At 44.2% G+C, this 11,764-nt stretch overlaps 1 protein-coding gene across 1 annotated transcript; it reads right to left on the bottom strand.

Annotated features, from left to right (window-relative positions):
* Positions 1-919: 919 nt before the first annotated feature.
* Positions 920-10,509, bottom strand: LOC146020997 (intelectin-1-like). Its single transcript, XM_083154752.1, has 5 exons — positions 10,266-10,509; positions 9,828-9,986; positions 6,595-6,715; positions 3,686-3,792; positions 920-1,486 (listed from the first exon to the last, which is right to left on the bottom strand). Exons 1-5 carry the CDS (start codon positions 10,455-10,457, stop codon positions 1,334-1,336), a joined length of 732 nt encoding a protein of 243 aa, XP_083010878.1. The 5' UTR covers positions 10,458-10,509; the 3' UTR covers positions 920-1,333.
* Positions 10,510-11,764: the final 1,255 nt, after the last annotated feature.

The raw sequence follows: 11,764 nt of genomic DNA, 5'->3' as shown, positions 1-11,764 counted from the left end.
CCCTGGACCACGGGGGCTGTTTTGTGCACTGCACCCATTATAAATACTCCGAGAGAGGTGGAAGCTGTCACAGCTGCAAAAGGGGGAACCAATTTCATATATGGGCATTTGAATACAACATCATTACAATCCTTGTTGGTGTAATGGCCAGGCGTCCGAATACTTTGTCCATATGAAGTCCCCTCTTAAAATGATACAAAGACTAATTTCACTAATAACGTGATAATATTGTACATCGTTAGATTATAGATTTGTATTTGTTTAGTGACGATCCACTGGGAGTTTGGTACACTGAAATAAATATTACTGATTTCCTACGGTAAATGTATAATTAACCCTTTCAGTGCCAACATTGCTGTGAGCGATCCTCAAAATATCCACTAGAAATACCAGCGCTGCTCAATTGCAATGGTTCTTTTAGTATAAATAAATACAAATACAGCCAAGTAAATTCATTGAAGTTTAGTTATATATTGCACCCAAAGAACAGTCATGAGCGGCGCTGGCATTTTTCATGGATATTTTGAGGCTCGCTCACAGCAACGTTGGCACTCAAAGGGTTAATTATACATTTACCGTAGGAAATCAGTAATATTTATGCCGGACCAGCAGATCTGCTTGCCTGCAGTCCCGGCTCCCCTCCTGCTGCTAATGAAAAATAGCCCTAACAAAATGTCCACCCCCTTACAGCAGACAGGAGGAGCCATTTTGTTGTAGGCAAGTAGATTTGCAGGCCCTGTAGACCTGGCAGCGTCAAGCGGATGGATGAGTGAGGGTAAACTTTACTGGGGAAGATGGGTGGGGGACGATGAGGGGGTTGGGATCGCTGCCTACATTTTCCGGTACGAGGGGCATATTTTGTTGTTATACTAGTGATTATACAAAATACACTGAAGACATGCAATTCAAAGTCTTTGCCTTATACATATTATAATTTATTGGTTCACTGCCAACTGCACTTTACAAAGAATGTTTAATCATACATTTAAGGCCAGGCCGAGGGTATTAATCAAAAATCCACGGGGTAAATTTGCTAAGAATGGAGTTCTATTGAAGATAGGAAGTTGCCCATAGCAACCAAAGAGATGCTATATATTTATCTTCTAGAAGGTGCTAAATTATAGCTTTAGTAGTAATAACAAAGTAGACTATGATTGGTTGCTATGGGCAACATCCCATCTTCAATAGAATTCCCATCTTAGCAAATGTATCCCTATGTTTGGAATGGAATTCTAGCTCTGATTTTATTGTAATTCTATAAAAAAAAAATATCATTTCCTTTCTGTTCACAAATGTTTCAGTATTTATCCAATATTAAAGTTAGTCAGCGGGATCAGTGGTAGAAGATCAGTACGGCAGCCTCAATCATTTCCTTGCTACTACTCCATGTAGTGTGCGTGCCAACTCCATCCCAGTCAAATGCTGTGAAGTCTCCGCACTGCCTGGGGTCCGCCTCAGGAATGTAGCCACCTCCACCAATGCAGTGCTGTAACATAACACACAGATTCATATTTAGAAAGTTAAAGGTAGAAAAAAGTGCTGCACTACCGTCTCGCAGCATTAAGCAGGATCTAAGGGCACCCTGAGTGCTCCTCCTCCGCTATTCCATTCATTAAATACCTGTGAGCAGGGTATGTGTGGTAGCATCTGGGTAGAAAATTTGGTGACTAGGGACGGGATGCTCTAAACCAGATATCCGGTAGCAGTGTCAGCGCTGCGGAATGAATCACCAGCAGAAGCTGGCGATTCCCTGCAGAAGCCTATGGGCTTCTTACCGCAGCGCTGTGTTGTGAGGGATCCGTCACAGATCCCTCCCAGCATGCCCCCCGCCATCCCCGTCGCTCTAGCAGGCAAAACAAGGCAAGCTAGAGAAAAGCTGGTGGGAAGATGGCATGTGAGGAAATAGCTGGGCAGCAGGCATGCGAGGGAAAAGCTGGTGTCCAGTTGGTGGGCAGGTGACATGTGAGGGAAAAGCTGGTGGGCAGGTGGCATGTGAGGTAAAAGCTGGGCAGCTGGCATGCGAGGGAAAAGTCACACTGAGGGCCTGAGAGAGAGAATTTGCGAGTGCACCAGAATCAAGCCCTGAATGTACAGATGATGTCCACCAACTGGACATCATCACAAGCAACGTTATTAGTAAGGGGTGTCCAGAGAGATGAGGTTGTGTAGTTAAGGGCCACACTGCACTGCTTTGCCCGAGGGCCCCTAATGCTATTACACATACCTCATACTGGGTGACCAAAAATCATATAAAGGCAGGCATCCATTCTCAACTGGCAGGGAAGCCTGGCTACATGCCCACGACACTCCACCTGCCACTAGGAATGCTCATTGATTGCACAAAAATTAGGCCAGATGTATCAAGCTTCGAAAGTGATAAAATGGAGAGTGATAAACAGTTAGCTAATCAGCTCCTACCTGCCATGTCACAGACTGTGTTTAAAAATTGTCAGACAGGAGCTGATTGGTTGGTTGTTTATCACTCTCCATTTTATTACTTTTGAAGCTTGATACATCTGACCTAAAGAGAGATCTGGCTCCACCACGGCATCCTCCACCATACACCTCAGAACTGGGCCCTTACGGTTCTATATGCCCCTTTCAGACCGCACATATTAACCGGTATATTGCCATTTTTTTTACCGTTTCAAAACAGTTATATGTGCAGTCTGAAAGATCCAGAGCGAATTTACTGTTTTAGAATAACTGGTATTTTAAAACGGTAAAAAAAGCAGGGTCCTACCCGTTTCAGACCCGTTTTTTTTTGCTGTCTGAACGGGTCTGAAACGGTACCCAGGCAGCAGTGAGCACGATTGGTCCCCAGCGCCGTGCATATTTAATGAGCCGGACGCTCATTTCATGTGCGCATGTGTAATGAGCGGCCGGCTCATTAAATATGCAAGGCGCTGGCTCAGAGGGGACCAGCTAATGCTCAGTGTACCCTGCCTCAGGTACTGGTGGATGGGTACCTGTGATGTGTGCCCAGAAGCAGCGAGGTATGCAGTGTGTGACATTGCACAGCCCTCCTTACAGCAGCCCATACGCCTCCCTCCTGCCCGCCCCGGAAACTGCATTCTCTTTGCACACGATGTTCGCAGGCTGCGCTTCCCAGCTGGAAAACATGAGGCGAGGCTGCCGCGGTTCGTGTGGTTAGTGCTGGGGGACAGACAGCGGAGGAAACATGTGCTGCTGACACCGGGGATGGGAATAGGAGGACGGACGATATTACTGTGCTGCTTCCCCGATTCTACCTGGATCGGAGAGAGACCTTCGGGACTACGGGTGTCTGCTGACCCGCAGAGCTGACACTCAGACCACCGGGAGCCATTCTAGTAGCAGGGGAGCCAGAATATATATATATATATACACACCCAGGTGTGACATGTATTCTATAACGCTGCCTGACTTCTGTAGTAACCACTTCCATGTGCCAATGCCAGCTGATGCTGCCTTCACACCGCAAACCTGCTTTAGACCAGGTATTTAGATGCAGTGTGAAAGGGGTTAAACTTGCTCTGACCCGTTTAAAAAAAACCTTTTAAATACCTGGTCTAAGCAGGTTTTGCGGTGTGAAAGCAGCATAATATTATATTCACTCATAGGTCTATGTAATGTAAATCCTAACTTACAGTATTCACATGGTTAACTGGGAAAGTATCACAGGTGGTGAATGGCAGCAACTTACATGTTCCGAGTTACAACCATTGGTCACTTTCACTCCGGCACATAACGCCAGCGCTGCTTTCTCAGCGTTAAACACACGGAATTGGATAAAACCAGCAGTGATTTCATCTGCAAAACAGGTTTTAAGGTTTGATTATACAGTGTGAGAAATGCAGCTCACTATTATTTATACAATACCATTGTAACATACATAACAGCCACAACACACGGGAGGTTTACTGACAGTTCCAAATAGTAATAAAATATATATATGCTTAATGAAAACTCCTTCGGCAAATGCAGGACCACAACAACAATAGTATATAATGGTGATCATACATCTCATCTTTCAGAGGTTCCAAGTAAGGAGTTTCCGTGCCATCAGTGTGTCCACAAAGCGGGTGGGGCCTTGTGTGGAGGGGCGGAGCATCAGGCGGAGGGGAATGGCATCATCATTATGTGCGCGTGCCCAGCACTCCCTGAGCAGCCCTACATGACCTTATGGGGGATGTGATACTGCCCGATTTACCAATATCCATATCTGTGGGCAACAGATCAGGTATATAGTTCCGGCAGGATATATGCACCCCATAAAATGTTTAATAGAAATATTTTTTTATTAATATAAATATATATACATACATACATACACACATATACATATATATACATACACACATATACATATATATTCCTTATATGCCGGCACTCCAAGACAGCTTTATCCGGTGCACTCTCCAAGCATAAGATACAGTTCCACAAGAATAGGCGCACACGGAAACCAGTCATCAGTTTCAAATAGATATATTGGGCATAGATATAGATATATGAAGCAGGAGAATCGGCACGCTCACAAATATTAAGCAGATGCCCCGGGTGCCATCACTGATATAAAACAGGTAGGTAATGATGAGCGTCACTCCAGAGGACTTTGATGTATAAATACTTTTTATCTCAGAAGATCAATTAGGATACATGTACAGCAAGTCGACGTTTCAATACATAAATGTATTTTATCAAGACCACATGCTCCTACGAACTGAACAACCACTGGTGTGGTACAACAAGAATATATGCATTTACTTACCGGACTGCGGCTGAGTGCAGACGTCGCTCCGTCTCCTGCAGGAGATCGGGCGCACTCTGCTGACGTGATCACTCCCTAGTTGCCAGGCAACCTGTGGGGTAGTGACGCATCCTCAGCCGCACGGACCTGTCACATGCCGGGCTCATGGAAACAATCAACTGAATAAAAGACAGCATGAGCAAATATAGGACTAAGAAAAAAATGCAATGTAAATGCCACAATATAATGACAGATACAACGCTGTAACACAATACAATGCGCTGCACCACAATGAATAGCAGGTAAATGGGAGTGATCACAAAAGGATGCGAGTGATCACAAAAAGGTACCCCAGTTCAAACGATCATTAAGTCCCAGCGGTTTCACAGTCTGAAGTTTGTGAATCCATTTAGATTCCATTTTCAACAGTGTGTGATCTCTGTCTCCGCCCCTTGTGTTTGTGGGGACATGATCAATAATAATGAATTTGAGGTCCATCACATTATGACTGGCCTCAACACAGTGGCGGGCCACCGGTTGGTCAGAACCCTTGGATATAAATGCCTTGTTTATGGCTGAGCGATGAAGAGCCATACGCTCACGAACTGTGCGGATGGTTTTGCCAACATAAAACAATGGACAGGGGCAGAAAAGTAAATAAACAACGTGAGTGGACAGACAGGATAGCACATGTCGAATGGGGAACGTGATATCCTTATGAGGGTGAAAGACCTGCAGACCACAAAATTCTTGCACTTCAGGCATCTGTAGCATCCAGGTGCTTTATGCAAAAAATTGCTGGGTTGGACAATGCCAAAGCCTGTGAGGTCAGTTTTTATGACCTGGTCTTTAATGTTACGCCCTCGGGTATAAAAGTGCATGGGTTTGATGGAATGAAAACATGGTAGCGTTCTATCCGATTTAACTATGGGCCACAGTGCAGAGGTGGCTCTTTGGACTACCAGGCTTGAAGTGGTGTACTGCTGTTTCCATGGTAACACCTTGCTGTTACCTGCTGTATGGGTGGTTAATAGTTGGGATCTAGGTATGGCCAAAACTTCAGCTTGCTGTTGTTTAAGTTGACGCATGTCGTATCCCCTTTCAGCAAACCGCTGTACTGCTGCATCAGTACTGGCGATTGCTGCTTCAAGACTGTTGGATATTCTGGCCACTCGCATAAGTTGCGACTTTGGTAGGCCACGTATCAGGGGCTTGGAATGGTGGCTGGAGGCCAACAATAGTGTCTCCCGGTCGGTAGGTTTGTTATAAACCTCTGTAACGATGATTGAGTTTCTAATGGTGACCAGGACGTCAAGGAAATTTATGCTCTCAGACTGTATGTTGATAGTATATTTAATAGGTGACATGCTGGCATTGATGGGCGCAATGTATTTTTCCAGGTGGTCCACCGGACCCGTCCATACCATGAACAGGTCGTCAATGAATCTAATGAATAATTTAAGATGTCTGCTAAATTCATCTTGGGTCAAAAACTTTTCTTGTTCTTCGCCAAACATCTATATGTTGGCGAAGCTTGGTGCCACGGGGCTACCCATGGCACACCCGCTGGTATGCTGGTAGAAGCACCCGTCAAATAGAAAATAAACGACTTGCTGTACATGTATTCTAATTGATTTTCTGAGATAAAAAGTATTTATACATCAAAGTCCTCTGGAGTGACGCTCATCATATATATATATATATATATATATATATATATATATATATATATATATATATATATATATATATATATATATATATATATATATATATATATATATATATATATATATATATATATATATATATATATATATTTTTTTTTTTTTAAAACAGGATACATTCCATAGACAAACACTTACTTCTTCCATTTGGTGAGTAGTAATTAGCTGTCTTCTCTGCATCTCCAAAATCATACACAACAGGTGGTGCGGGTCCATTGTTTGTAGGGCAGCTGCCAGTTTTGTATATTAGTGGGTATTTCTGAAAGCAGATAATGAAGGTAGCGTTATACTCTGGAATGCGTACAGCATTGTTCTAATCACCAGGTGCTTTCTTATAACTTGTTGAGGATGCACATAATTCATCAGTGCCGGATTATTCACGGGGCAACAGGGGCCCCCACACATCCGGTGCCCCCACACCAGCACTGCTGTGGCAGTGTCGGGTGGGTGGCAGGCAGAGGGGTCAGGCAGCGCGGGGCGGGCAGGGGGTCCCTGCGGCAGATGGGAACTAGTAGCGCTACTAGTTCCCATCAGCTGCAGGGACCCCGTTGCTGACTGCCCATCCGCCGCAGGGACCCCGCTGCCTCGCCAGCGCGGCATGGACCCTGCTGCACGGATCCCCGCTACCTGGACCCCACGTAATCCGGCCCTGTAATTCATATTATAAGGTCATTTGAATCCCCATCGCCTCGTGTGTACGGGGCTTTACTCTTACTATGCTTAGTAATACTATTATTAATATTGAAAAGTGATATCCACCTCATCCCCAGTGCTAATAATCTTCCTAACCTAGAGCATAACTGGGTGAGAGAAAGGTCTTCACGCTCCTCGTGCTTTCGTATGGGGATCGATGTTTTGCTACTGCACATGTGCATAAGCATTTATGTCAATGTGCTGGCTCCAATTGTGAATTTTGTATAGTCTCTGGCCAGTTCGCACAGAGCAGTGCGGGAAAGGGGCGTGGTGGGGCCGGCGTGGGTTAGGTCAATGGGAACGATCAGCATTTCTTGGTCGTCGCCATGAAAACGCTGGGCGTTCCAATGGTGATTCGTCAGTGTAGCGGGTGCTGGGCGGGCAGCAGATGCCATCGGATGTCAGCTGCCTGCCTTGTTCATGTACCAGGGTGCCGCAAATCGGAGTCACCAGAGAGTGACTTAGATTTGCAAGTGCTTTAGAAATCATTTGATGGTCGGCGGCCTTCAAATGATTTCTGCCCCGCACGCAAGCTGCGAATGGATGGGATTGGTATGTAATCCCGGCGGTCGGAATCCTGGCTGTCGAAATCCCGACGCCGGAATCCCGACAAGGGTGGGATGTGGATCGCCCCCCCTTGCGGGCTCGCTACGCTCAGCACACTAATTTATTCTCCATCTATGGGTGTCGTGGACACCCACAGAGGGACAAAGTGCCAGGATTTAGGCCGTCGGGATTCCAGGGTCGGGATTTTGACCGCCGGGATTGTGACTGCATCCTGAATGGATGTCTATGCAAAACATCTATTCGCATGCGTGCTGGGATATTCGCATGCGTGCTGGGATATTCAACTTGTGAGGGTAGGGCGGACGTTCACGCGGGCTGCGTTTAGTTGGCTTGCAAAGGTGCGAAATTTGCAGCTTTGCGAGTCAACCATAATGACCTCCATACTTTCGAATATGTTATCCCTCAAAGGTCAAAAAATTTGAAAGCCAAATGCAGTAAATTGTTCATAATGTGAGGTCATCACTATGGGCCTTATTCTGATTGGTGCGGTCCGTTCAGACTTTCAGAGGGCGCTTTTTAGCTATCTGCGCATGCGTAGGCAACGCAATACGCATGTGCAACGCAGCGTCTGTGCACTCGCTCACCAATACCGTCTACAAATGTGCACCGAACTCCCTCGGAAAATATTGGCGTAACATGGGCATCATATGGGCGTACACAAGGATACGGTTTCATAGTGGGCAAAACTGGGCGTAAATCTGGGCGTACACGAACAGTGATAGGTGTGCATTCGGACCGGACACCGAGTGCAAGCAAACCAACACAGCAGAAATCTGCGGAGTCCATAAGCAAGTTTCAGTTCTCGGAGAGCACTGGTTCATGCGCTAGGCATTCGGATCGCCCAATTAGTACGCCCGCACCTGAAGCACTCTCAGCTGACCACAATACAATCCATTCCTCTACTCATTAGAGATTACACTCTTTTCACAGGTTCAATTGGAAGCATTGCTTCCCGATTGACTCGGGTCCGGGATAAAATTCTTTACACCTGAGGCAAATTCACATCACTGAGCCTAGATATAATCAATATATTTTTCAGATGCAAATATATGGAAAAGGCTCCTGTGATCTTATCTAAAATACCATTGTCTCTGCAAGGGTATTAGTGACCTGTCTATTAACTAGTTTTTTAAGATATATGTTTTAAACTGTTTAATACTATGACCACTAATTGTGAATAAATTCATTATTATTAATTAACAGATATCATAGTACTACTGGTGCGCTCTCTTATTGGGCCAGATTCTCTAAGCTTCAAAAGTGATAATTTGGAGAGTGATAACCAACCAATCAGCTCCTACTGTACCTCACATTTTTCAAACACAGTCTGTGACATGGCAGGCAGTAGCTGATTGGCTGGCTGTTTATCACTCTACATTTTATCACTTTTGAAGCTTAGAGAATCTGGCCCATTATCTTTTTGGTAATTTGCATTCTGATTGTTTCTGTGGGGTTCACAGAAGTCCCCAATTGAGAGCTGCAATTGTTAATTGGAGGGACATATATTGTGTATTTTACGGTTTTATTCTATAGCGGCTGGATTTAAAGTGCGCCCGATTTTTTGGCCACTTCTTTGCATACCCCTGTGTGTCTGGAAACAAATACATCACACAGGTGCCCAAGATATACCTGTGGTTTTGCCATCAAGTGCTCAAATTTTATCTGTAGCGTTAAACTTATTTCCATATACAGTACTATGGCTAGATTTTCTAGATGATAGGGTCCCCAAAAGTGGAAAGTGAACTTGTCTAGGACGGGTCCCCTAGAGATCCCCCATCTTACAGTACCCAGAAAGTAGAACATGGTAGTGTTGGATGTCCTAAGGCAGGTCTGGCCAACCTGTGGCTCTCCAGCTGTTGTGGAACTACAAGTTCTAGCATGCCTTGCTATTGTTTTACTATAAAGGGAATGCTAAAACTGTAGCAAGGCATGATGGGATTTGTAGTTTTACCACATCTGGATGCCACAGGTTGGCCTGGCCTGTCCTAAAGAAATCACATTTTTTTTTAAAGAAAGGAGATACTGTATACTGTCCGTATCTACATCTGTCACTATAGTGTTATACTGATTAGTCTTGTAAAATAAATATATACTTCTGATTCATACTTTACCTTGTACAGATTAAAGAGGTTTCCACCTTCATAAGGCAAAAAGCCATTATCTGTGCGATATCGGAGAATGGCGGAATCCTTCCATTTGGATAGTGGTGTCTTGTTTGGAACATGCCATATCCCCACATCATTAGCCGATATATCGTAATAACCAGGGTTCTGACCATATAGGAGAAATAATATTAGTAAGTAGCTGTAGGCTGGACAGCACTCTGTAGGCTTACAATAAATTGACAATGAATCAAATTTCATTGTATAACGTTTCAGGCTACAATGCCCTTTATCAAGACAAGCAAAAAGAGAAATAATATTGATACGTAACGTGTGTCAGAGAAACATTTATACCTACAGATAACAGGGTAACAACCTCACCTAGTGCAATAGACGCTGAATGGGATATAAAATAGTAGGAATCCTGACACGAATGGTCCTTCTTACCTTGTAGTCATCACTAGTGGCCCCATCAGGTGACCCAAATGTGTTATAGTTTGCCCAGTTGCCGTCTCCTTCCAGGTTATTTATGTTGTTCCCCTGTTGGCTGGACCAGCGATCTCCAGTAGTGCACTTCCCAAGTAAAAAGTTTTCATGGACGCTGGCCACCAAAGTCCAACCTCCTCCACCGGTGGTCATGTCACAGAAGGTTTCATAAGAAATCCCATCATCAGTGGTAAGAGTGTAGATTCCATCTGTATTAAAAGCACAAAAATATTCAAATAAAGTGAATTGTGTGTGCGGATAGATACTTTTTTCTTTACAATATATCTATATACTGCCAGAACTTTATAAACTACAGTATATATACCTATGCAACAAAATAACAGCTCTTTGGTAGAGATGAGCTTGGAGAGAGATCAAGCACCAATCAGCTCCTAATGGACATTTTTTAAACACAGCCTGAAAAGAATCAATCAGCATGACATAAGTTGATTGGTTAGTACCAAGGTTGTAGCTACCATAGGTGCAGGGAGAGCAGCTGCTATGGGGCCCAGAGGTGAGAGGGGCCATCTTCGCTGTCACATATACATGTGTTCTGTACAAAGGAATAGCTACCATAGGTGCAGCTGCTTTATAGTCCCAGAGCTGCAGCTGTTATGGGACCCTGGGGTAGATTTATTAAGCTTGGTTAAGTGATAAACTGTCTGGTTTTTATCACCGGCCAATCAGCTCTTACCTGCCATTTCTCAAACCAAGCCTGTAGCTTTACAGGTAGCAGCTGATTGGACTGGACGGTGATAAAAAACAGACAGTTTATCACTTAACCAAGCTTAATAAATCTACCCCCCCAGAGCTAAGACAGGCCACCTTCCATGTCACAGATGCATGTGTCAAATACATAAACCATCATTGGGTGATACTTAAGGGTGCTTACAAACTTTTGCATTGGGTCCTACAGTATATCTAGATATATCCCTTCTCATTAGAATTTAGTATGAAATTATCTGGAGGGCATTAAAATGTGACATAATATGATCTAGGGCACTGTAATGCGACACAAAATGATGTGGAAGCACTAAAGTGTGGCATAATATTGATTAAGGCTCTGTATTGTGGCATAATAGGAACTGGGGATACTGTAGGTCATAGTGGGCCAAGTGATAGAGGGTGATAAAGGAACAGCCAATAGGCTCCTGTCATTTTTCAAACTGTCTGTAGCATGACAGAAGATGACTGGCTGTTACTTTATCACTTGTTAAGGCTTAATACATTTGTCCTAATGTGAATTGGGGTACTGTGTTGCATAATGTGCACTGGCAGCCCTACAGTGTAACATAGTATGAATCATACCTTGCTATGGTTCTTAAAATAAACTAGGGCAGAGCTATCCGGCATAACATTAACTAAGGCACTACTGTGGTCTAGAAAATTAACTAGGGCACTATTATGGGGAATAACATTATTAACTGCTGTGGAAAGGGGTCTCTTTAGAAGCATTGGGA

This window comes from Crinia signifera, chromosome 7 (genome assembly GCF_055691185.1).
Source record: "Crinia signifera chromosome 7, ASM5569118v1, whole genome shotgun sequence".
Classification (NCBI taxonomy): Eukaryota; Metazoa; Chordata; class Amphibia; order Anura; family Myobatrachidae; genus Crinia; species Crinia signifera.
The sequence above is the reverse complement of the archived record's forward strand: the minus strand, read 5'-3'. Positions and strand labels throughout refer to the sequence as shown.

Coding starts and splice junctions, on each gene's coding strand:
- LOC146020997 (XM_083154752.1), bottom strand. CDS start 10,457: ATGACCACCGGTGGAGGAGGTTGGACTTTGGTGGCCAGCGTCCATGAA. Junction 6,716..9,827: donor ACCTCTTTAATCTGTACAAG/GTAAAGTATGAA, acceptor ATCTGCTTTCAG/AAATACCCACTAATATACAA. Junction 3,793..6,594: donor CTACTCACCAAATGGAAGAA/GTAAGTGTTTGT, acceptor CCTGTTTTGCAG/ATGAAATCACTGCTGGTTTT.